At 40.9% G+C, this 25,197-nt stretch overlaps 1 protein-coding gene across 2 annotated transcripts in view; it reads left to right on the forward strand.

Moving 5' to 3' along the window:
* Positions 1-25,197, forward strand: part of LOC145414374 (plasma membrane calcium-transporting ATPase 3-like) — a 92,313-nt gene that overhangs the window by 61,437 nt on the left and 5,679 nt on the right. Inside the window, exons 6-16 of one of the 2 annotated variants that reach the window (XM_080283907.1) lie at positions 3,130-3,405; positions 4,152-4,357; positions 5,013-5,175; positions 5,854-6,135; positions 6,641-6,835; positions 7,672-7,878; positions 8,866-9,064; positions 9,498-9,709; positions 10,247-10,401; positions 11,135-11,270; positions 16,922-17,022. In XM_080283907.1, coding sequence (XP_080140033.1) covers positions 3,130-3,405; positions 4,152-4,357; positions 5,013-5,175; positions 5,854-6,135; positions 6,641-6,835; positions 7,672-7,878; positions 8,866-9,064; positions 9,498-9,709; positions 10,247-10,401; positions 11,135-11,270; positions 16,922-16,954 — 2,064 coding nt within the window. In that variant the 3' untranslated portion in view covers positions 16,955-17,022. Of the gene's footprint in view, positions 1-3,129; positions 3,406-4,151; positions 4,358-5,012; positions 5,176-5,853; positions 6,136-6,640; positions 6,836-7,671; positions 7,879-8,865; positions 9,065-9,497; positions 9,710-10,246; positions 10,402-11,134; positions 11,271-16,921; positions 17,023-25,197 lie in introns of those variants that run through there. The other variant, XM_080283909.1, reaches the window with a different exon arrangement.

Below are 25,197 nucleotides of genomic sequence, written 5' to 3' on the forward strand. Positions count from 1 at the left end.
ACTGGGGATCAGAAAAGAGTACTGATCTGTGCTTCACGACACTTTGAATGTTTGTATGCGTGTGAGGTGGCTGGTGGTATGTGATATGCTTCTGCAGGCTACCTGGGTACTGGTAGTGAACGCCCTGCCTCAGTGTTGCATCAGATCGTACCGCATGAGGTTGAGCTACCCTCCCTCCTCCCTTCACCATTAAGTTTAGCCACAAAAAGGGCTTATTTGTCCTCGCTCTCGCTCGGACAAGTTACTTCAGCTAAAACTCGCTTAAGATTATAAAGAAATGTTCAACTTGAGCTGTAAAAAAGTATCCCTCACCATTTGGGGAGATCTCTGTATGCTACTATAGTACAGGCTGGGGTGTAAAAAAAAAAAAAGTGTCCATCACCATTTGGGGGGATCTCTGATACTACTATAGTACAGGCTGGGGTGTAAAAAAAGTATCTCTCATCATTTGGAGAGATCCCTGTGGGCTGCTATCACCATTTGAGGAGATCTCAACAGCATTAAGGTGTGTAATATTACTAGTATATGTAAAAATTCGCACCGGGCGAGCTCGGACACGTTCCACATATTTAGTGTGGACATCTTTATACATATATATATATATATATATATATATATATATATATATATATCAGTAGAAACATGATTGATGGACAAAAGTAAATTTACATGTTTCGCATGCATTAGTCCTCTGCCTCCCTGGGATTGGCCACCATCCCATCTAACACTCACTACAACACCTTACAGACCACACAGAACAATGCTCTACACTTCATCACTGGCTGCACCAGTACCGCTCCCATAGCTCACTAAAGTCCTTCCTGTTAAAAAAAATCTTGTTATAAAAAAATTACCAAGTGGCAGCCGACACACAGCACCCCTGTCAACATATGACAGAGCCACACTGTGCAACTAGACGCAAAACAATCATCACACAAACATTACCATATCCTCTTCAGTAGTATCCCACCTCCAGACTTTACAGCAGTGAAGATACACCTACATACTCATTTCCCAAGCAGAGTAATACATCTTGTTTAGAACACTGTGCTACGACCCCCCTACCCCTCACCCGATATCTACCCATCAGGGATATCCTAAAATAGAGGAGATCAAGTTCATCTAGCTACGCTCAGATCAGTATATCACCCAGCCCTCCTTAGTTGCGAGCTTAGATGAGGACTGAATAAAGTACAGATCACAAATGCCCTGCTCGTAGATAAGGCCCACTCGTCATATCACACATAGTGGAGTACTGCACAACCCAAACAGTCCTAGTCATTATGTACGGCTGCAGTGCATAATGCCTGACTTGGCATTTTTAGCTAACTTTACTGGAAATGTTAAACATGCTCCTCTGCTCATAAAAATGCCCATACAAGATAGGAAACTGCATTTTCTTTTGTGATGCATTTGATCATGTTCAAGAGGAAAAGTGCACACTGAGTTCACTTTTAGTCAAAACCAACTCCGGTTCCTTAGTTCACTGTGCCAGAATTTCCCCATAGTTTAGGAGTCAATCCAAATGCCAAGGTGGTATTTTAACTGATAATAGTAATGAAAGTTTCTAAACTTTTTGACATCTACAGTCATCGCTCAATGATCCCGGTTCAACAGCAGGCAACAAATGCCGATGTCTAACCTCCCCCCCCTCCAGCTTTGATATTTGAAGACACCTCAAATGTCACTCCAAGAACTACAGGGATACTGACTGTTTCTTGCCAGTGGTATCTCTTCACTGAGGATCATATATTTATTGAAACTTCATAAAGAAATTGACAAAATTTTCCCTCAAATTAGTTGAAAATACGTTTGATTGAATAGGTGTGGATTTAGCCTGTCACCTCTGGCAGCCTCCTCTGGCAGTCTCTATTCCCCTTACACTCGACTTATTCACTGCTTGCCAAAGACAGGTGGGAGGATGTACGTTCACCCTAGATGGGCTCTCCCCAGTAATATCTTCCACCTCAACCCTGTTATAGACCATTCAGATGACTCAGAATTAATAATGTAAGGCAAAAATCTGTTTGATATGTAAGTAGCGGTAAGGTAGGTAACACGGATGGCTCTGTTTTAGGACAAAGTGATGAGAGTGAGGATAACCTGACAGTTGAAGTTTGAGAGGCTGGGAAGGTCTAGGGCAGAGAGTGGAGATATTATGACCACCAGCATCATACATATGATAAGTGGAGCTGAAATTTGATTGTGGGCTTCTTTTTGATATATTACATTGATTTCTTGTATTAATATCGGTATTAAGGAGAATATATTTTTTCACACGGGAGACATAGGGCCTGCAGGTTATCTTTAGTGTAGTCTAGTTGACCTATAAACCCCAGGAATATCATATTAATGGTATGTCAGAACTGGGGAAGGAAATGAGCCCCGAAAAATGAGATATTTGTATTACCGTAGTTTTTTTTTTTTTTTTTTTTTTTTTTCAATGCAAGGAAGAAGGAACCAAAGGCCAGAAGCCCGAAATATTGTTCCCTCCAAGGAAAAAACAAGATAACAGAGTGAGTGTAATGCAGACTATTGCTGAACTTCTTAAAAAGTACCTGCAAATCATTATCATGGATAAATAAGTACCGGTATCTGTCAGTAGTCTCGCTTTGCACCCCGTTCACTGCAACAATTTTGTTAGCACCAGACACACATCAGCAGTTCCAATACAGTGCCAAGACTCCTTTGTGCAGGCGTTGTGGATATCAGTATAGGCTTGAATCCCTTCATTCCGATGGTGCATCTTTATTTTATCCTTTATTCAGTGTGGGAGAGACTTTTGGAAATGAAGGGTTAGATACAGCCTTCATTAATCCCTTAGACTTTTAGAAATGGAGTTAGATATAGCCTCCATTAATCCCTTAGACTTTTAGAAATTGAAGAGTTAGTTATAGCTCTCATTAATCCTTCAGAATTTTCGAAATCCTTTCATTAATCTCGTCATTACTTGATGTCTCCCAGAAGCTGAATAAAATTGTCTTTGGAGGATGACTAAGTAAGCCAGTAAATAAGTCATCGCATTCAAGGGGTTGACGGTTAAAAGGGTAAACTCACCTCCCCTACACCTCTTGATTAACCCTGTCCACTCCCTCCTGAACGAACTCTCAAGCAACTTTGGTCTTACAGAAAATGATGAAGGACAACAACTTAGTGCGTCACCTGGATGCCTGCGAGACCATGGGTAACGCCACGGCCATCTGCTCAGACAAGACAGGAACGCTGACCACAAACCGCATGACAGTGGTACAGTCCTACCTATGCGGGGAACACTACAAGATCACCCCCAGATACACGTCTCTACCCCAGTACGTGGCTGATCTCCTTGTCCGCGCCATCAGCATAAACTCTGCATACACCACGCGGGTCATGCCGGGAGATACTCCAGGCGATCTACCAAAACAGGTCAGTGGTTATGAGGGCATCAGAACAGGTGTAGACACTGAGGGACAAAGTTGGCCTTATATTTCAAAATTTTTCACTTTCCTTTGCTGGTTAGTATTCCTAAGATATGCATGATAAAGCTTTTGTGGCCCGGTCCAGGAGGGAAGCAAGATTAGACTTATCCTAACATCTTTTTCATACCAACTTATTTCTGCATATGAAACATTAATATTGTCTTTTAGGATCTTTTTATGTAATCTTCGTCGATATTTAAAAAAACAGTCATATTGTCAAGGATTAATAAGTTGTATCAAAGGAAATATATAGCTTAGGAAGGATGTTAGATATCCTGCTAAGATCTATGTTAGGAAAAAGACTGTGTGTGTGTGTGTGTGTGTGTGTGTGTGTGTGTGTGTGTGTGTGTGTGTGTTTGAGTTGTTGGTCCTTGCAGCATCAGATACTAAGATGTAGTAGGCAAAACACATCACATAGGAAAAAGATACTATATAGCCTCCTAAAATAACAAAAAACAAAATATTACAAAGCTTGCCTGGTTCGGTGCAGGTGGGGAACAAGACAGAATGTATAAGTTGGAAGATTAGTGTTATAAAGCCTTCTAAAAATAATAAGAACAGATTATAATAAAGCCTTCTTGGTTTGGTGCAGGTGGGAAACAAGACAGAATGTATAAGTTGGAAGATTAGTGTTATAAAGCCTTCTAAAATTACAAGAACAGATTATTATAAAGCCTTCTTGGTTTGGTGCAGGTGGGAAACAAGACAGAGTGTGCGCTGCTGGGGTTTGTGCTGGACCTGGGCAAGAGTTACCAGGCCATCAGGGACGAGGTGTCAGAGGAGTCCTTCCATCGTGTCTACACCTTCAACTCAGCTCGCAAGTCCATGTCCACGGTTATTCCCAAGGATGGTGGATACCGCGTCTTCACAAAAGGTGCCTCCGAAATTGTCATGAAAAAGTAAGCATTGTTGGTTGTTATTTTCTTTCTGGCTTCGAAAACTGTCATGAAAAAGTGAGTATTGTTGGATATTTTTTCTTGCCTCAAAACTTGTCATGAAAAGGAAATGTTGTTGGATGCTATTTTCTATCATGCCTAGGAAATTACCACGAAAAAATGTGTTGTTGAATGCATTTTCTTTCTTGCTTCGAAAATTGTTCTGAAAAAATATGAGGTGATTCAGGATGCCTTGGGCTATAATGATGAGTCAGCGAGTGTGTGGCCCATTAACTGACCAGACTTTGTTGGTTTTCCTTTTTTTTTTTTTTTTTTTTTTTTTTTTTTTGACACTACTTCACCCTATCCTTGGCTAAAAAAAGAGACTGGGATAATGATGATGATGATAATGACGATAGTAGTTTTAGTGATGATGATAATGATGATGGTAGTTTTAGTGATGATGATGATGATGATAATGATGGGAGTTTTAGTGATGATGATGGTGTTGATCATGGTAGTTTTAGTGATGATGATGATGATGATAATGGTAGTTTTAGTGATGATGATGATGATGGTAGTTTTAGTGATGATGATGATGATGATGATGGTAGTTTTAGTGACGATGATGATAATGATGATGATGATATATAAGTCAAGTAACGTTTTCTCTTCCCAGGTGTTCCTTCATTCATGGCAAGGATGGCCAGCTGGAGAACTTCTCAAAAGCCATGCAGGATCGTGTGGTTAAAGAAGTGATCGAACCCATGGCGTCCAATGGTCTTCGCACAATATCAGTGGCTTATAGAGACTTTGTTCGAGGAAAAGCCGATGCCAATCAGGTATGGTGGTGTAACACATTTTTCCCGCCCCTGCCCGCACACCGATGACACAATTCGCACCAGATAAAATCTCCTGTGAAAAATTACCATAGTTTAAAAATAAATAAATAATTAAATAAATAAAGACGTCAGACATGCATCACCCTGCCTAGGCGAACTCTTTCACCTTTATATGTTAACTTGTGCCCTTCGTTCTTGCGGAAGTTTGCATTCATTCAGCTTGTCCTGAAGAAGGGTGACCACTACCAACCCTCTAACTATCGTCTAGATTCTTTAATATCTTGTATATGTAACGACTTTGAATCTGCCCATATCAGGAAGATTTTAAGGCATTTTTTCTTTCATAGTCTTCTCTCTGGCCGCCAGTATAGTTCCATCAGAGATGCTCTACTGGTGACCTTGTTACATTCCTCTCAGGCTCTTCATCATTCTCTTTTAGAGCTTTCAATGAAACCTTTGTTGTTGTACTGGACATACGAAGCTTTTTGACAGTGTAAGATTTAAGATTTCCATTTTGGTTGTTCAATAATTGCTGTTGTAGGCGACCGTTGTCCTAAAAATCTGTGTTAAGTTTTGAAGGTTCCAGGTGATGGGTTCTCTTTTTTTTTCTGCATTAAAAAATTACACTTTACTCTCTCCATTCCCTACTCTCTTCATCGTTGGCTGCTCTTCCCACAGGTGTCCTTTGAGAATGAACCTGACTGGGATGATGAGGACAGCATCATTAATAACTTAACCTGCCTATGTGTGCTTGGCATTGAGGATCCAGTGAGACCCGAGGTGCCTGACGCTATACGGACGTGCCAGAGGGCGGGCATCACTGTACGCATGGTGACGGGAGACAACATAAACACTGCTCGCTCCATTGCAACCAAGTGTGGTATCCTGCGCCAGGGTGACAAAACCCTTATCTTGGAGGGGAAGGAGTTCAACAAAAGAATTAGGGATGCATCTGGGAAGGTAAGCTATCGAGTATATTGATCACATTTTATATTCAACCTGCATAATAAGGTGTTAATTTCTTTGTCTCTTAGCAACGTTTGCACCCTAGAAACTTACAGCCATAAATCTAATCACAGATTTTACAAATGCATAATTAGAGACTATTAAGAATCAAAGTTTATCTCAAAGACTAGGCATCACTATCCTGTCTCGCATAGAATTCAATACCTACCCGTGTTCCCATGCAGCCTCTTGATTCCAAACTCCAGTACTCTGTTGTTGAGAGAAAATGACCATATACGATGAAGACACAGAGTTAAACATCCGTGATAAGAGAAGGGAAAGTTACAGAGTGACAGAAGGAGCAGAAGAGAAAGAGGTAACAACGAATGATTAAGTATTCCGCAGACAGTTCTGCAGCAGTGTCCCCTGGTGAGAGGTTTTCAGGAGGGAACAAATTAATTATAGGACATCATAGAGGGTGATGATAACGGAAAAGATGATGATGATGATCCCAATACAGGTCCAGCAGCGCCTGATGGACACGGTGTGGGTGAACCTGCGAGTGCTGGCCCGGTCCTCGCCCACTGACAAATACACACTGGTGAAGGGCATCATCAACAGTGAACTCAGCACCAACAGGGAGGTGGTGGCGGTCACAGGAGATGGCACCAATGATGGACCTGCTCTCAAGATGGCTGATGTTGGCTTTGCTATGGTAAGAATTCATTGGTGGTGGTAGTAGTAGTAGCTGGAACCCTAACCTCATCTGAACATAAACCTGGTGGACTGCGGACCAAAACTGGCCATCTTCTGCAGTCCAACATCTTCCTTTTAGGGATAGGAAGGGGAGTGAGGGACGTTCGTATAACCAGGCAGCTTCACACCCGGGCATATTGTTGCCACCACTTGAAGGCTTCCCTCTCTAGTACACTGGTGCAGTACACATATAGCTCTGGCTGTCACTCGATCTTTTTATTTTTCTTTCTTTTTCAATGGCTTTGTTTACCATTCACTCCTTTTAACTATCATTGAACCTTGCTTCGATTAAATAGAAAAAAAAATGTGTTTAATCTCTCTGTGCCAAGAAACTTACAACATGGTTGTGGGGAGGTCAAGAGAAGCACGCCTGTATATCCTACTTATATGTATGTGTACGTCCTAACTTTTGCCGTCAGCTTTTAAAATGTTGTATCTAATTCTACTAGAGAGAACCTGACATCTAGAGGTGGATCCAGAGGGGAGGGAGAGGGAGCCAGGGAGTTTGGACTTGCCCTTTTGGAGTTGTAATTACTTTGTTCAGATCACTAGAAGAAAAATGGAAATATATTGCCTTTCGTTAGTATAGACAGGTAAAACATGATCCAAAACAGGCATACACAAGTTATTGAAAGGAAGAAGCACTGCATGTTTTTCAGTTCCTTCTTTTTATGGTTTTAGCCTAACTGACAAGCCTTCATGGTTGGTAAAATAAAAACAGGTCTTCCTGTTGGATATACCGCTTGCATTTTTTTCTCATCATTAAATCATTGTTCTTATTTTTTTTTTTTTCAGGGTATTGCAGGCACAGATGTAGCAAAGGAAGCGTCAGACATCATCCTTACAGATGATAATTTCTCGTCCATTGTGAAAGCCGTGATGTGGGGTCGCAATGTGTATGATTCTATCGCCAAGTTTCTGCAGTTCCAGTTGACAGTTAACGTTGTCGCTGTTGTTGTAGCATTTGTTGGTGCGTGTGCCATCAATGATAGCCCTCTCAAGGTAAGCTCGCCTTCGCAAAGTTTTTTTATATTTACACATAGGAAAAACCGATTGAGAAATGAAAGCGAAATAGTAATATCCTAGGATGTAGTAATTAATGTAGAGAAAGAAGATGAAGAGAGGAGACAGTCTCAGTTCACTTCTCTGTCCACTCCACCGTCACCACATTCCCCACAAATATGAACTAGTTCATCATATATTTTTGACGTCGTCGAGGCCGTAATGAATTATGCAGCAATTATTCTTCATTTCTTTCAAAATGTGCACTATTTAAACCATTCCCTTAACTGGGATGAATTTGGCTTTTACCTTTTCTAGCTTGACCTTAATCTGTCTGTGCTGACCAAATTCAGCCTCTTGATCTATAGTGATTTGAAAGGTTTTGAAGTGATATGAAGTGACTCCAGTAGTCCCGAACTGATCGGGAACATGAATAAAATGAACCATACGAGCTAGAAAGGACCTATACTGACGTAAGGAATCAGAAAACGATGGACGTGTTTGAAGTGACGTTAGCTGGTCTAAGAGAAAAAAAATGACATAGTAAGGAAAGAGGTAGGAAACTAGCTGCAGTATGATGAAAGACTTACCCAGGGTGTGTTATGAGTGTATGGTCGTATGGAGAGAATGAGCGATGAGAGAATCGTAAGGAAGGTATACATATTAGAAGCAGGGAAGGAAAGTATAAAAATTAGAAGCAGAGTGAGTGAAAGGAAGGGGGAAGCCATGAAGGAAATTAAAGAACAGGACAGTGTAGTGGATATATTTTTTTTATTAACTTGAATCCATGTGCATGGGAGGCATGTATGAAACGGAGCAAATTGAAAGTGTACTGGTATAGGAAGGGATGGCTCATTGTCAGAATGCGCATGCCTTGGTCAGAGAAAACTGCACACTGGTCAGAGATACTTGGTTGTGGATATACCCGTACTGTATGTAACTTAAATAAACATTTGTGCATTGGTATTTATCTGATAATTTTCTCAGGCTGTGCAAATGCTGTGGGTGAACCTGATTATGGACACACTGGCGTCATTGGCGTTAGCAACAGAGGCGCCAACTCCAGACCTTCTACAGCGGAAGCCCTATGGTCGCACGAAGCCTCTCATTTCGCGTACCATGATGAAGAACATACTGGGCCAAGCTGTTTACATGATCATCGTTATATTCCTTTTGTTATTTTATGGTGAGCAGAAGTTTAACATGTCCTCCCTTTTTGATATCTAAAGAGAATTGTTGTTTGCTAGTTTAACAGTCCCCCTAATAGGGAATTTAACCCCTTTCATTGTGATTATGACATTTGTATTTTATTCCTGCTGCCGTTAAATTAAATAAGAAAAAAATTATCTCCCTTACTCCTTTACTGAGATAGTGGATTTCATATTTTATTCTGGTTACTGCAAGCGTATTTTATTCAGTGCTCGGGTGAAGAGGCTAATGTTTACTACCACTTTTGGATGATCCTCTCTCTCTCTCTCTCTCTCTCTCTCTAGCTCATAATCCATTTCTTTCGCCTCTCTCAAACACTCTAACATTTTATTTTTGTATTTCATTATTACCAGTTAAAAAAATATCATGGTGTAGTGATACCTGATTTACATAGGACTTTGCATTCACAGGTGACACATTCTTAGACATTGATTCCGGTCGATATGCCAAGATAAGAGATCCTCCTTCCCAGCACTTCACCATCGTCTTCAACACCTTCGTAATGATGACGCTCTTCAACGAAATCAATGCTCGTAAAATCCATGGACAGCGCAATGTGTTCCAGGGAGTATTCAGCAACCCTATATTTTACTGCATTTGGCTGAGCACCTTCGCAAGCCAGGTGAGGCTCGTAATTACCTCTTGTCATTCATCACTTCATTATCTAAGTGGTAGGTGGTGGCGACCATCATCCACTCCCTTGATGTAGTGCTGCCTACTTCCTTCAACTTTATCATTCTTTTTCTGTCTACCCTCCTCTCTTCCTATTTCTTCCAGCTTTCCCGTCACTTTTTATTACTCTTCCTTCATTTTCAGGTGGCTTTCCATTGAGTGACAAGCCAAATGGTTTCCTGTAAATCAAGAAACCATGTACAGCGTTGGGTAGTAACAATATAACCAATTCATTTGTGTTCTCTACGTGTCAACAAGTGGGTTGACGGAGGATTAGTGCCCCTACCTGTAAAACTATTAACTCAAAGCCAAACGGCCACCCCTTACTGGATTGTGGCGTCTGGCTGTAGATAGATAGATAGACTTTAGTAACTACAAGTCTAGAGTCCCGTTGCCTCTTATCTGATTCAGGTAAACTGTAAGATAAATCGAAAGTATTTCTTAATTTTATCACTATGTTGTATGACCAGTAAGTTTCTCTTTGCAGATTATAATAGTACAATTCGGTGGGCAAGCATTCTCGACACAGGCCCTTACTATTGAGCTGTGGCTGTGGTGCATCCTTTTCGGCCTTGGAGTGCTGCTGTGGGGCCAGGTTATCACGTGCATTCCCACACAGAAGCTGCCCAAGAAGGTGTTCTCGTAAGTAGACTGAACTTTTGGCTGAACTGTTGTGGAAAAATAGGTTAGTTTCCCTCCAAAGCTTTTCTTTCGTGTTAAGTATAGGATAGTTTCCCTCCAAAACTTTTCTCTCCATTTAAATTTAAGTTAGTTCCTTCTAAAGCTTTTCTCTCTTGTTAAATATATGTTGGTTTCCCTCTAAAGCTTAGATTATCACTTGCATATGCTGCTAGTCACGAAAAAGTGCTATGGAAAGGATGTAGAACCGTAGCAAGGTCTTTTACTGCCACTGTCCTACGTGAAATATGTTGCAGGGAACGAAAATTTGGGCCAACTTAGAGTAAGAATAGTATAGATGTAATTAGCCTGCATCCCATAATACAGAGTGCAGGTAGCAACGATTAGAAAGACCAGGTATGTTTCAGAAATTATCGTCAAAATTTTTATGCTCATCCACACCTTTGCTCTCACAGTTTTCATAATAAGGCCCTTCCGGTACGTGAATGGGCAGGGTCGTGCTTTAAATGATTGGCGATTTCTTAACGCTTATTGAGTGATGTATTCTGTTTATTACACCTCCGGTTGTATATTTGTGTGTTCTTTATGCCAACTATGTGTACATTAAAAGAATATAAATAACATACAAGAGAATGTTCAGGTGTAATATACAGAATTATCGCAATGGGAACAGTGCTACAAAGTCTCCTGTGGTACTAAGAATACATGGCTTATCATGCTGGGCTGGACGTTGCAGGTGGGGTTCTGAAGAGCCTCCAACGGATCCAATCGTGGAGATGGTGAGCGAGGACAGGACAGACTTGGAGGGGAAGGACACCAGACGCCCAGGCCAGATCTTGTGGATAAGAGGTCTCACCCGCCTCCAAACTCAGGTATGTGCTTATGGATTATGTAAAATCAACTGTAGTGGTAGTATTAGTAGTAGTAGCAGTAGTAATAGTTGTTGTTGTTGTACTTAAAACCCCAAGCTTGTCTGAATGTGAACCTGGTGGACTGCAGGTCTGAGGTGCCCTTCTTCCGCAGTCCACCCTCCTTCTATCGGATGGGAACGAGTTCGGGGACGTGTATATAATCGGGCAGTTCCGCTACCTGGTTATATTGGCGCCACCACGTGATGGCGTCTCACTCCAGAGAGAGAGAGAGAGAGAGAGAGAGAGAGAGAGAGAGAATGTGAGTCAGTTTCAGGGCAAAAAGAGATGCCAAAGACCAAAAAGTTGATTAATAACGTAAGTGAATGTATAAAATGATGGTTTAATCGGAGCTTTTAGACAAAAAATATATATAAATACCAATTGTAAGACTTTCAGAATTGCCAAGAATATACAAGTGCCCCACAATATATGTGAGAGACTGTGGGAGGTTAGTCTTTAAAATGCAATATCAACATAGCTCCAGTTACTAATCAACGTAGCCACAGTTACTTATGACCCTATGAGTAAATTATGAGGAAGACCAATTTCGCCCATGAAGTCTTTAGTAACTGTAGTTCTTACAACTGGACCCATGTTAATCTAACCCTTTTTTAAAATTTGCCAAAGAATAGCCTCCGGATATCTCTCACATATCTTGCGGGACACGTTGTGAGTACTTACAGCTTTTGCGTCACCTACCGTGGTCATGGCCAACAGAAGTCATGTAATCTTTCCTCAAATAATAAGTCGCTTTAATTTATCTCTGTTAAGACCGGATATATTCATAAGGATCTACTACCGAGGGCTGGTTGGGGTTTATTGCTTACGTAATGTGGAAATGGGGCGAGCAAGTGGTCCATCTCGCCTTCAAAATCTGAAATGAGTAATTTAAGCTCGGGCCTCTGCGCTCCAGATGGAGCTGCCCTGGATTGCATGATGAATGATGAACAGTGGCGCTCTTTATCCTAGTGGAATGCCTAATATGTTGAAACCCTTCCACTAACCATGCTCTAGCGTGGTAAAGCCAGCAGCGTATGGATACAGCCCTGTTTTTTTTTTTTCTTTCCCTATTTTTCTTTGTAATCATTTCTTTATTTTTCTTTCTAATTCTTTCTTTATTTTTCTTTGTAATCCTTTCGTCATTTTTCTTTGCATCCCTTTCGTTATTTTTCTTTGTAATTCTTTTGTTATTTTTCTTTGTAATTCTTTCTTCCATTGGCAGCATCTCTCCTAACAGGGCGTGTTGTGTTGACTGAGTTTCAGAAACCAGCATACTTTAACACTATTGTTTTTATACCGTAGGACTTGCCATCTCCCTTGTTTTACTGCAGACGTAGTGTTGACGATGATGCCTCATGATGCTGATGCTGGTTGCAGTGTGGAGTTGGTTTTCCCTGAGTTGTTTTCATGGGAATGGAGGCATTGTGATTTGCAATTGTTTTATGGAAGCATTATGATTTGCATTAATTTTCATGGAAGCATTATGATTTTACATTTACCTTTATGGAGGCATTGTGATTTTTTTTTTTTTTTTTGCATTTATTGTTATGGAGGCATTGTGATTTGCATTTACTTTTAAGGAAGCATTGTGATTTTTTGCAGTACTTTTACAGGCTGATTTGGTTGATTATCCCTCTAACATAATAAATGCATGAGTCAAGGAATGGCACGGTCCACATGTTAACCATAAAGGCAACCTCTTTTTGTTTTGATCTTTTGCAGAAATGTGCTTTTCTTTTTCCATGAAACATTTAGGATCTTGCTTCCAACACTTCTCTTGGTTTCAGCTGCTGATTTACGGAATCACCTGCTAAGATAAATAATGTAAATATTAGTAGAAGTAATTTTGCACGATGAGGTAGAAATCTTGATGTCTAATTTCAGACAGCTTTGTCGGAGTTATTTCTTTTATGTTATGTTCATTATGAAACTAAATAACGGTGCAGTATTTTCAGTATGTGTTCCTTTTTTTTTTATTCTTCATTAGGGAGTTATAGCCCTTCAGGTAGTGACACAGACTTATTATAACGACATTCGTGGACAAATCCCATAGCTACAATGACACATATCATCGTCTCACCAAGTTGTGACATAATCTTCACAAGTGTCCCTGTTATACCCCTGAGAAAAGGGTATGTCTTCAGGTAGGTAGCTGGGTAAGACAGGGCATATAAATGACAAGGAATACTATACTTAACTGACCAAACACAACCGTCTGCCTTATAGTGTAGAGGTAGTCTGGGACTCGGTAGAATCCTGGGTGAGGTGGTCCAAAGATTTCCGGAGGCCCACCAGCAGAGGGAACGGGAGATGGGACAGGGAAGAAGTACACCCTATCTGACCCTTTCTCCACACGAAAAGTTTTGTTTTCCTCACGTTATCAGCAACTGGAGGAGTAGCTTACAGTCTGAAGCAAAATTTATGAGTTCTGTCAAGGTTTTGCGTTGCGTTGGAGTGACATGGCTAGAGGTGTAGGCAATTTGAAGTTACCTTATTCTCTTGAAAAGCTGGAATCATCCTTATCGAGTCTTGGGGTGAAGCCATGCCACAGAATTATTTGCTATGGAATGACGATGGACTTGTCTTAGCTAATTAGAAACCTCACTGTTCTTTCGTTGTGATTGTCATTCTGATCATGTGCTTGCATTCATCCCTTGTCTTCCCTGTGAAGAACCAGTCTTCACAATAGACTAAGATGTTGAATCTTGCATCCATTACCGTGGGAGGTGGCAAAGTTAATTTTATAAAGTTGTCTTGAGCGATATTCATCTTGAAAAGTTTGACCCGGAACTAGTGAGTGGTGTTTTCCAGATGTAATCAATGAATTTTTGGAACTGTTTGTGAATGAGATGTTGCAAGACATCGTGGAGGTTGATGACTGTCATTCATTCATCTCCCCCCCCCCCGTCTTCCACAGAGTGGGTGTGGGATGGTATCTCTCCTAATGGATAATAATGATGATGATGATAGGGGGGAGGAGTAGTAAACGAAGGGGGTGGTTCTATCAGAAAGCATTATCCAGCAATCAGGGGCGTCTGGAAGTGTTACAGAAAATTATTTAAGAGCTATGATCTTGATACAGAAACTTTTTGTGGTACTGTTTGTGTTTTCTGAGAGACTGTGTTTCATACAGTCTCCTGCTGTGGCTTGGGGCTGCACTGTTTTGCTGTTTGTTTACAGAGGTGAAACCTGATGTCATATTTGAATGTTGAACATTAGATGCAAATATTTAAGTGTGACAGGTCTAGAAGGAGGTACTTTCATTTAGTCCCTTTTTATCTTGGCAAAAGACTGAAATAATGAACCACTAACACAAAGGGAGGCAAGAAGGGTCATGTGGTGCGAGGAGCCTCCTCTTAGTGGGAGTCTGGACATCAACATATAAGCGAGGTGCACTGATCGTGCACTTGCCAAGGTACCTTATGAATCCCCGTAATTGTCAGTTATTTGGAAGATTTCAGAGTCTCTACAGACCGTTTTGTAGTCCTCTGTTGTAACTTTAAAAATTGTGATGGTTCCTTTCTTCCCCTCTTATCAGTTGGTCTTTGCTCTGTGTGATGTATCTCTCTGCAGACAGTCTGTACACTGTTCGGAATATGGATGGCTGGATAGCAGAGTTCCAGAGAAACTTTTTTTTTTTTTTCTGTCGCTCATTCGATTTTTCGGAAACAAGATGCTTTACTCCCGTTGACTTTAGGGAATTAAAGGATGCCCCATATTAGGGCCCTGAAAGTCTTGTTTCACGCCCATGGACTTTATCAACTTTAGTGACGCCCCTTAGTGACGACCCTGCAGTTCCTGCATCTTTCTAGCACGTTTGTCTTCCCTTGTAAGTGATGTGTCTGATAGCGTTGCTCAGTTTTACATTTCCCATCAGACGTATTATCACTGTATTATACATCTCTGCTCTCTGAAAGTCATCCAAATGTTAGATAGCCCTGGTAAAAACATATTCAAGATTAGATAATTGTAAGCACCTTCCCAACCATTTACGTATGAGTTTTGAATTAGATATACAATAATATTACCTGAAACCCTTTTGCAGTGTTAAACATGAAATTTTGTTAACAATTCTGACGATTGTCTGAAACCCACAATTGATCTGAGAGTGTGATATCTGTTCCCAGTGCGTATGTGAAATTTGTTTTTTTTTTTTAAGTAGATTGAAAACCCCACACTGACCTTGTTAGTCCAAATCGTTCATAATTTTGTTTCTCTGATGGAAATAATGCTTTGAGTCCATTGTCCAAGAGATACATTAACATCTGTTGCAAGACACAACGTACACTTCTGGTATAATGCCTTGCAGTATTGCCACATGAGCGAAAGACAAAAGCGACTGAGTGACATCGTAGGTCAGTCTGTGTAACCTTTGGTTTTTTGAAAAGCTTAAGTGCCAGACGCTGGGTTTCTGAAAAACTGTAATCTTATCATAACAGTTCTGAGTAATGCTGACGTACACTGTTTGAGCTTATTATTTATACCAATGCTTTATGTCTGGTGAAATAAGAATTTCATGTACGAATTTATCCCCGGATCTGGCACTCAGTGATACCCATACTCAACTGTCAGGCGTTTTCTGTCAAATGAAGCTAAACATTTCTTCTTGAGCATAGCTGCAAGGTGATTTTGATGACTGGGACACAGTATTAATATCTGAAAATTATTTTGTCAAGTCCCTAACTCCAGATCCCCTGTTAAAAATGCTCACAGCTGAATAACAAAAATTATGACTTGATTCTTGTTGTCCTCCATGCAGATTATAGAGGGTTCTTCTGTAACATAACTGGGGTGGAGAGAACAAAGATCCCACAAGAACCTAGTCAAATTCCGTAGAAGGAAAATGGGAGCACCTAAAAATACAGAACGCAAGATATTAAAAACCTACAGTATGCTAACTATGACAAAAACTGAGATTTGAAGACCATTCTCTTTTTATAAGTTTTTGTCAAAAGTTATTCCTTAACAAATTTTGTTTTAGGCATTTAGAACTTAGTTTGTTTAATACACACATGTTTACTGCATAATAAATACGGTAAATGTAATTTCAAGATGACTGTTCCTTAGATTTTTTTCTAAAATGATTCTTGAAGGTGTTTCATGACAGTTAAATATACATTACATTCCAAAATTCCCGCTGATTCTCATAACTTCTGTTTTTAGGGTTGTAGGCATACTCCCTTAAATTCAAACACCATAAGATTCTCAGCACACACACACACACACAAAAAAAAAGGTGGAACTAACCGAGGATGAGATGGAGGGATGGAGAGGTATTTGAGAGAGTGGTGTGTGAGTTGGGGGGAGGGCAGCGTAATGGCAGGGGACAGGGTGACATGGAGTCGATTTGTTTGTGGCCACTCCTCACGGGATTAAGCGTCTGGCTATGAATACAGTAGATAGAACAGACTCATCTCAGTGGGAGTTACAGTATAGCCTCCTTCCGACCATCAGGAAGGAAAATTTTACTTCGAAGTGTGACATTCAACTGCGCTTTCCTTTTTTCAGATTATTCTAATTTCTAATATTTTTTCCTTTCATTCCTTTTCATTAATTCTTCTATAACAGTTTTTCTCCATAGCATGATGGTCATTCTCACTTTTTCCTGGCAGGTTGAATTGGAGGGATTGGTAGGTGGCAGGTAGACTTCTGTTGTACTATCCTTATCATAGTCTCTTAAAAACAGATACCCCAGTACTACTTGACCTTAACTCCTTAAGTTCGAGGACTTGTTATTCTCAGTTCGAGTGGCTTTTCGAAATGATGAGGATAAATACAGCTTCTTTAACGCCTTCAGTACGCTTGGTCTGTCTTAAGCTTCTGGCCTTTGGTTCCTTCTTCCATATATATATATATATATATATATATATATATATATATATATATATATATATATATATATATATTTAAGCTGAATAAATGGCGTGGAAGTGACAAAAATATGCCAAGAATTATGTCCTCGGATTGAAGGGGTTAATAAAACACGGTCTCAAAAGGATTAAACTATCTCTTGCAGTTTGTTTGGTTCGTCAGCCTGGGTTCCCTTCAGTCAGCAATTTGTGTCTGAGCTGTATTGCTGCATTCTGGAGATTTCGTAATATCCTTAGCGATTTATTTGCATGTAACTCATGACTAACCTGTGTGTTATTTATATCCCTTTAATACCGATATAGTTTGCATTAGTAACGTGCAAGCGGATGTTGAGATTTAATGTGTAGAATGAATCGACAAGGAAAAGATATTAAGAAATCTCATCACGAAGCTTTTAATGTCCGGGCCTGCTATCTTCTTTACCGTAGCCTATTCGTATCAAGATCTGAAATAGGAACCTGGACTGTAAACTTAATGGTTGTATGTCATAGTGTCAGCGAAATCGGGACAGGGGAAAAAAAAAGTCGTAATGACCTTCGTGTAATCCATAGGCACTAATATTAAGTCTTCTTCTTCTTCTTCTTCTTCTTCTTCTTCTCCTCTCAGCACAGGGCTCATAATTTATTTTTCCAGCCTCCAGGGGATGCAAATATAAACTGTGAATTTTAAGCTGATCGTTTTCTTTTAGATGATGATGGTGTTGAGCCAATTGTTCTGTTATTTTCCCTGGTAGGAGGGTCAGGAAGGACAGACGCATGGGGGTGAGGTATGAACCAGAGCTTCTGTTTCTCTCAGCCCCTTGTACCTGAGCTGCTCTCAGTGAGTAAGCCACTGTGCTAGACACCTCACCCGCAGCATTAGCCCAAATCTACGGTCCTCAACGTTTTAGTGGCTATTAGAGCAGGCTTAGTTACAGTATTTAGGATACCTGCAGACCCATTTTACAGTATTTACCTGCAGGTCTAGTGACAGTAATCCTCTGCATCATCACTTCTACCTAGAGTTCATTTACCTTAACTTGGCCCAGATTTTCGTCCTTTTGCAGCTTATACCACATAGCTCAGTGGCAGGAAAAGACCATGCTACAGCTCCACATACATTCCATAATACTTCTTCATGACTAGAATCATTCTAGTGTCAAGCTGTTGCCACAACTTGGCATTCAAGATGGAGGAATGGCAATTTTTGGCCAAGTTAGAGTAAAAAAAATATATAGTGTTCTCACAGTAGTTGACTTTGCAGCAGTAGTTCTTTGGCGATGCTGTCCTGAATACTTTTAGTGGCGTTGTGCTCTCTGTGCATGCAGATGTGTTTCTTCTTCAACGGTCCTGGAGCTACAGAGATCGTGCGTTGGTTGTGCCTCTGTAATGTCTAGGCGGGTCCTGGGTAGATGTGAATGCTCAATATGTTGTCTGTAGCAACCCCACTCCATCCCCAGCACTGCTCCTGGACACCACCACCACACAAATGTACAGTTGCGGACAGTAATATCGATCCACGTTTTAGTCAAACACTTATGAAACTAACATATATTCTGGGAAGATTGTTGGTCTCTGCGAATCGTATCAATTGCTTTCGAAAATCACTGCTCACTGTCTCGTTATTTATGGTAATGAAGTGGGTCGATATTTCTGTACGCGACTGTACGTACCCCACCCGGCCAGTACGTGCCGTGTGCCACCTCTGGGTCAAGGTGTAGGGAAGGCAAGGGCACGATAATAATTGAGCAAGATAATGATAGTGGCCACTGGTACTGTAAGACCACCCTTGATGCTCTGAACTGGATGCCGGTCCTTGCTTTCCGCACACCGTATTTGCCACCGTAGGTACTCGCCTTCACCATTTTTATTACTTTCATGGTTCAGGTCATTGGAGGCACGTTGTAGGAGAGGCTGATCCCTGTATCGTGTAAAAAGAACCACACAAGACCAGGCTGTAAGCTACTCAATGCAAATTTTCTGTTTGTAAATTTACTATGTAAAATTTATGTGTTTTCTTGTCCTTGGTCATTGTTGTTAACTTCGTTACTTTTAATGAGAGCTCTAGGTTTCAACATTCACATATTTCGTAGCAAACAAACAAAAAAGGGGTTGCATGTACTTAAGTCACTATCGTTTCTAATCCTTTGGTGCTGACACAGCACCTGAGGAATTTGAGACTGAACTTTTACAAAGAAACCTCCAACTTCGAGTTAGTGGAGTGAAGGGAACATCTCACCTCCGATGAGTCGTGGAAAGAGATACTTTGCTTTGTAGAAGATTTACTAACGAGGGGAAAGAATGGTATTCAGTGGGATTTACTGAGATTCCCTAGGATAAATAATTACAGTCCCACGGTTTGTGCATTTGGACAGTGATTCACTGCACAGCGTCAGAAAAGGCTACTAGCTAGACACTTTTTCGTCTGCAGGTCTAATCAGCGAGGAATATCATGGAGAGATTAGGTAGAAGGTAACTATTTTTGTATTTGGTGATCTTCCAGGTCTCTCTAGAGCTACCTGGGGGAAGAGGGAACAATATGATGCCTTGGTAATAACCGTTTCTCGTTTTCCTTGGTGTTGCTGCAGCACCTAAGGAGGAAACCAGAGATGGGGACTTTCCAAGCAGGCTCAGACACTGTCATTACTGTGGAGCACTGAACGTATGGCCGCAGTGCAGTTCTCTACATTATGAGCTGTAAACCTTTATTTCCCCCAACCCCATCATGGCGAACAAACTGGAGAAACTAATAACACAGGGAAATGAAAGCAGAGGACAGATCAGATTTCCCTTTAATGATAATTAATCTTACAACCAGGGCAGATAAGGTAACTAGTAGGTGTATTTCACTGGGTTAGTAACGATTTTTACATTAATAGGTACTTTATATGAAGCAGCTAAGATTCATATATTATTTTGTTAGTGGTAAACCTTACATTCTTAGGTGCAATAGGCAACAGAGCATTTAAAGTGTCAGCTGCGTTTTGCCATGCTAGGGACCCAGCGACAAAGTGACAGATTCATTTTTCTTTTTTTTCCATGTTTCAAGTGTGTTGTATCAAAGTTGTGATTAGGGCATACATTACTGTATTTGGAACGCCCCTTTCAATTTAACCAGTTTTATACCTATTCTCTTGTAAATCAAGAAGTTTGCCCAATGACCTTGACCCTTTTTGGTCACTGTGGCCTTGGGGTTGACCTAAGCATATCAGCCACTAAAATGAGAGCGCACTGTCAGCTTAAGAGAATTTATTTGACACCTCAGTCGTCCAAATCGGTCCACAATGACGTTCTGTCGAGTTCAAATGACTGACGACGGATGAGCGGATGAATGAACTGACTAGCAAACAGTTGAATGGATGGACAGAAAACTCTTATTCTGCCTCAGCTTCCCAAGGCCCTCGGCTACGTCTTCGGGCATGCACTTTAGTGATGGTGAATTTTGCCTCTGTATGTACCATTAACCACACTTCAGCCTTTAACTATTGAGGTAGACATCGAAAAGCTGATCGGTGTTGAATCTGCGCATAAATTATATTTTGTCTTGGGAATATATTCTTTGATATTAAATTCTGCATTGTAGCTGCAGAAATAATACCTTAATCCTCTCCCAACCTTCTTACTCCCTTTACGTAGACCTTCTCCCGCTCCTGTACCTCACCACCTATAAGTCATGGCTATCCCTTCGCATCCCTCTCTTCTTCAGTCGCGAATGTTTCGAATCATGTGCTGATTCTCATAGGGTTCACTCCCTGTGGCGAGAGAAAATGGCGACGGTGTATTAATTCAGGGTCGGCCAGGAGATATCTTTGAGACTGTAGTTGGTCCAATATGACAATGACCTTGATTCCTTCCCTTTGTTTTGGTAACTGGTCAGTTACAGTTGTGTCCAGTATCTTCCAAAATTGTGTATGTTTGCAATATAATGTAACACTATTGTACTGGCTATTTTCCAGTGTTCGTGTGAACCCTTGCAATTGCAGAGTGCCTTAACCTCATACTGTAAATGAGACAAAGAAGATATAAGCACAAAGGACTGCTGTGAATATTGATAGGCCTTCAGCTTGAAGGTCTTGAATGCCCCTGATGGGGCATTTGGAGAGTGAGTATTAACACGTTTATACATGATGTCATTGCCTCTGCTAAAACGGTAGTGTTCTCTTCTAGTGCATTATGTAGTTATTCTTTTATAATATTGATCTTGACAGAATCTATAGGTCCTTGTTTTAGGGTTGGTACAGCCCTATGAACCAGGGTCCATGGATAGACTCCTGCGGACAGCTTTAACTTTCAAATGCATGCTTTACATTAGCATCCCTAGTTTTATATTTTCTGCATTTCATCCAGAAATTACCTGCCTTACTGCATGGCTTACAACATACCTTTGTTTTTGCTTTTTATCTTGCCTTTCCAAATTTCTTCCAAATTTTAGTGGCAAAGATGGCTTCATGTGTTTTCGAAATTCTTGATTGCCCCCCAGGTTACTAATTACGTTCATTCATTATTACCCTAGCACAGTCATCCACTACTTGCCAACTTACCTTCATTTCTTTTAGTAACATCTCCCATAAGATTACCTACTTCATTAAGAGTACCCTTCATGTTAGGTACTAATACACATTCAGAGCATGCATAAAAGTTCTTCAGGTCACCAATAATTATATAAAGGTTATGCAATTCTCGAAAAGTGCTAATATATGCTGCCTGGATTGTACATGGTGGTCCATGTACTGCGGTTTTCAGTCTTGTGTGATGCGGGGATTACTCAGTCTGCTGGTGTGAGGCGCCTTATAATTTGACTGACTCTTGATATTCAACCTTGCAATCTGTGAACGTAAAAGAGCAGACCCTATAAACCTTGACAAGGGTTAGGAGAAGTAGATAATAATGCAAGATAGGCACTGGCAATGCAAACAGAGCCGTCCCTGCAACACACAAGAATCTGCTGGCTAAGAGACGAAGGGGTGTAACATGACCTATCCCGTATCTCCCTGACCGCAGCTGCGTGTCCTGCACCAGTTGGATGGATGACGAGTAATTTGGAGTCCGTTAAACTAAATCCACTAATTAACTAGCCTCTTTTTAAACCTTCAGATTAGCAGATTTATGAATTTTCTGCAGATCTGACTTATCATGAATATACTGTAGTATCTGAACAGCTTCTCAAATCCCACCCATCTTGCTGGGTCGTCTTTAATGGTTGATAAAATCACTGTTGGTAGGTTTATTCAGCTTGTCTTAAGGAACTAGGATTTAAAAGTAGTGTCTGTTGCTCTACTACATTCATTTTTTTCCACATACTCGTACTGTAGGTCATGAGACATCTCTGCGAGTTACATCCCTTTCTAAATCCTCAAAAAGTTAGGTATTGTTTTGTAAGCTACTGTTATCGTTTTGCTTGAAAATCCTGTGGAGTAACCCAATGGCCCTTGTAAAATTATCAGATGAAAAATGCAAAAGGATATTTGCATAGCCCAAAACGTATTTTTGCCCCTGTACATAAGTGGTCAAGACATCCATAAAACGCTGGTACATTACTTACTGTACTTAGAGTCACCACCGAGCATTGTGAGGTTAGAGGACGCATTTCAGTCCAGCAGCTGAAGAATATAACTGATGCCATAACTCTGCCATATCGTAGTAAGGTGGAAACGTACTCAAGGCTTCACTAACAAATTACACTATTGGATTTTTCAAGTCGTCCTCCATCCTTACTTCCAACCTTTCTGGGTCTGCCAAGCCTCAGGCAGCAGGGGATGGTCAGTAGGTGCTTTTGTGTGAGTACTCGTATTTAAGAGGAGTATGTGATAAGATGAAGGACTGCAGGGTCTCACCATGCACCTGTCAGGTCTCTATTTGTTTGAGATTATCGCCCTGCCGTTAGGTCTATACGAACTGTACGGTAGGAATAAAGCCCCCATTCCCAACAATTCTGGCCAATTTAGACACAGACCAAGCTGGTTTCCGATTGGAGGGGAATGGTTGGGTACACTCAGGAACAGACAACTGTTCATGTTTCCCAGACCATATGTCTGACTTAATGTCTCTCATGGAGTACTGACTCCTTCCATAATGCACGGATGGCCTAGTCCTTATAATGGTTTAGCACTTACTGACAGAGTGCCATAGTCTTTAGGACACTTGCCGCTGCAGTATCTCCAGATACCGAACAGGATGTGGGCCGTACTGTGTTCTTTGGTACTTAGGGATGTTGCAGTCTGTTATGAGGATGGCACCTGCTTTTGCTGTGACAGTGGTTGGCTTGTCCTGCTGTAGTTATAGGTGTGTTAATGATTTCCATGTGTGCCTCCATGGTATATATATTACTATCCTATTGACATTCACACTCTTTACATAGTTGTACCTTCATCTAACTGCGCTGAATATCAAGCAAAATGGTTTCTTGTAGTCCTGGACACCAGTTAGTACACTGCGTGGTAACCATATAACCAAATGGACACCTGGTGGTCTAGTGGCACTCCAACCGGATATGGCCCATAAGGGATTAAATCCAAGGCATGGTTGGAGTTCATGGTTCATATAATACCACTCCCGCCTTAATGTGTGGACTAAAATTTAGGGCCTGTATTCTTGTCGGATAAGGAAGCTTTCCATCACCTCTTCCTGAGCGACTTATTTTGCTTATTACGCCTTAACACCCTTATGTGCGTTGCTTCAGTCAATCTCATATCGCCATACTCTGCATAAGTGACGTGCAAAATTACATTAACCAGCCGTACCCGAGAATAAATCGGTAAGGAAGAAGTGTTAGGGAACCTCCTTAACCAACGAGAACACTAGCCTAATTCTAGCACCAGGTTCGTACGCACCAAAAGGAATAATAAAGTATGGGACGACAGACAAAGACTGTAAACTGTTTCCTTTTAGTAATAATGGACAGTAATATCACAATTCCAGAATTGTACCTCCAGATCGGAAATAAATTTTGAATATTAAACAGTGAGTTCCATAGAGACTAACCCAGCATTACTAAAAAGATGCGGGACCATATGGAGGTTGATTAAAATGAAGCACCACATTAATTTCTTTCAACCTTGTGTGTGAAACTCCTTAGAAAGCTAAACTGAAGCATTATATTGGACTTTGCTGGAATAAATCACCTTCCTTGGGCTGTTACCTTTTCACTAGTTACATAAAGATAACTAGAGAAAAGACATGAACACCAGGAAACCAATCAAGAACTCGAAAAATAGGACCAATGTACAATATCAAATATGGGATGGTTTGGGAAATGGGTGATTTTTGAGGGACACTATTTTCACTCGTAAGGTTATCAGTAATTCTTAAAGGCTGAGAAATGGACCTGTGTTGATAAAGCATTCTTTACTCCAGATTAGCCCAAGAGTAGCCTCCTCAAGTTTGGCACATATTTCCCTGGACACTGTATAAGGCTAAGTGGGAGTGTTGATAAAGATGTAAGAAAATAGTGATAAAGAACAGACTCTGGATAATAGGCCTACAAAGTCAGTAGTGGACTGAATTCGATGTTGGAGAGGGACGCCTTCATGCGGTGTCACTGATATCGACGAGGCGGCCCTACTACTCGGCTCTGCCCCTCAGCTCCCTCCCCATCCCACGAAAAGAGGATGGTAGACGGCAGAAGGGTAACTTCAGCCTGTACTCCACCAGATTTACGTTTCATATTAGCCTGGGACAACAACAACAGCAACAATGAGAATAATAACAAAAGTATCCCTGTTCTGTGGTTGCCAATCATTTCTATTTCCAACGCCCGAAGCACGTGTGTTCCCTTTCATTAAGCAGAGCAAGTGTTCTAACCAGCATTTGTTACACGTGCGGGTAGTAGACCAGTGTGTGTGTGTGTGTGTGTGTGTGTGTGTGTGTGTGTGTGTGTGTGTTAACTAAGTTGTTAAATCAATGCTGACCTGATTCAGTCCCAGTTTGGTGGAAAGACTGTGTGTGTGTGTGTGTGTGTGTGTGTGTGTGTGTGTGTGTGTGTGTTAACTAAGTTATTAAATCAGTGCTGATCTGATTCAGTCCCAGTTTGGTGGAAAGCC

This window comes from Coenobita brevimanus, chromosome 99, assembly GCF_032717465.1.
Source record: "Coenobita brevimanus isolate Jiangsu-jjx chromosome 99, ASM3271746v2, whole genome shotgun sequence".
Lineage (NCBI taxonomy): Eukaryota > Metazoa > Arthropoda > Malacostraca > Decapoda > Coenobitidae > Coenobita > Coenobita brevimanus.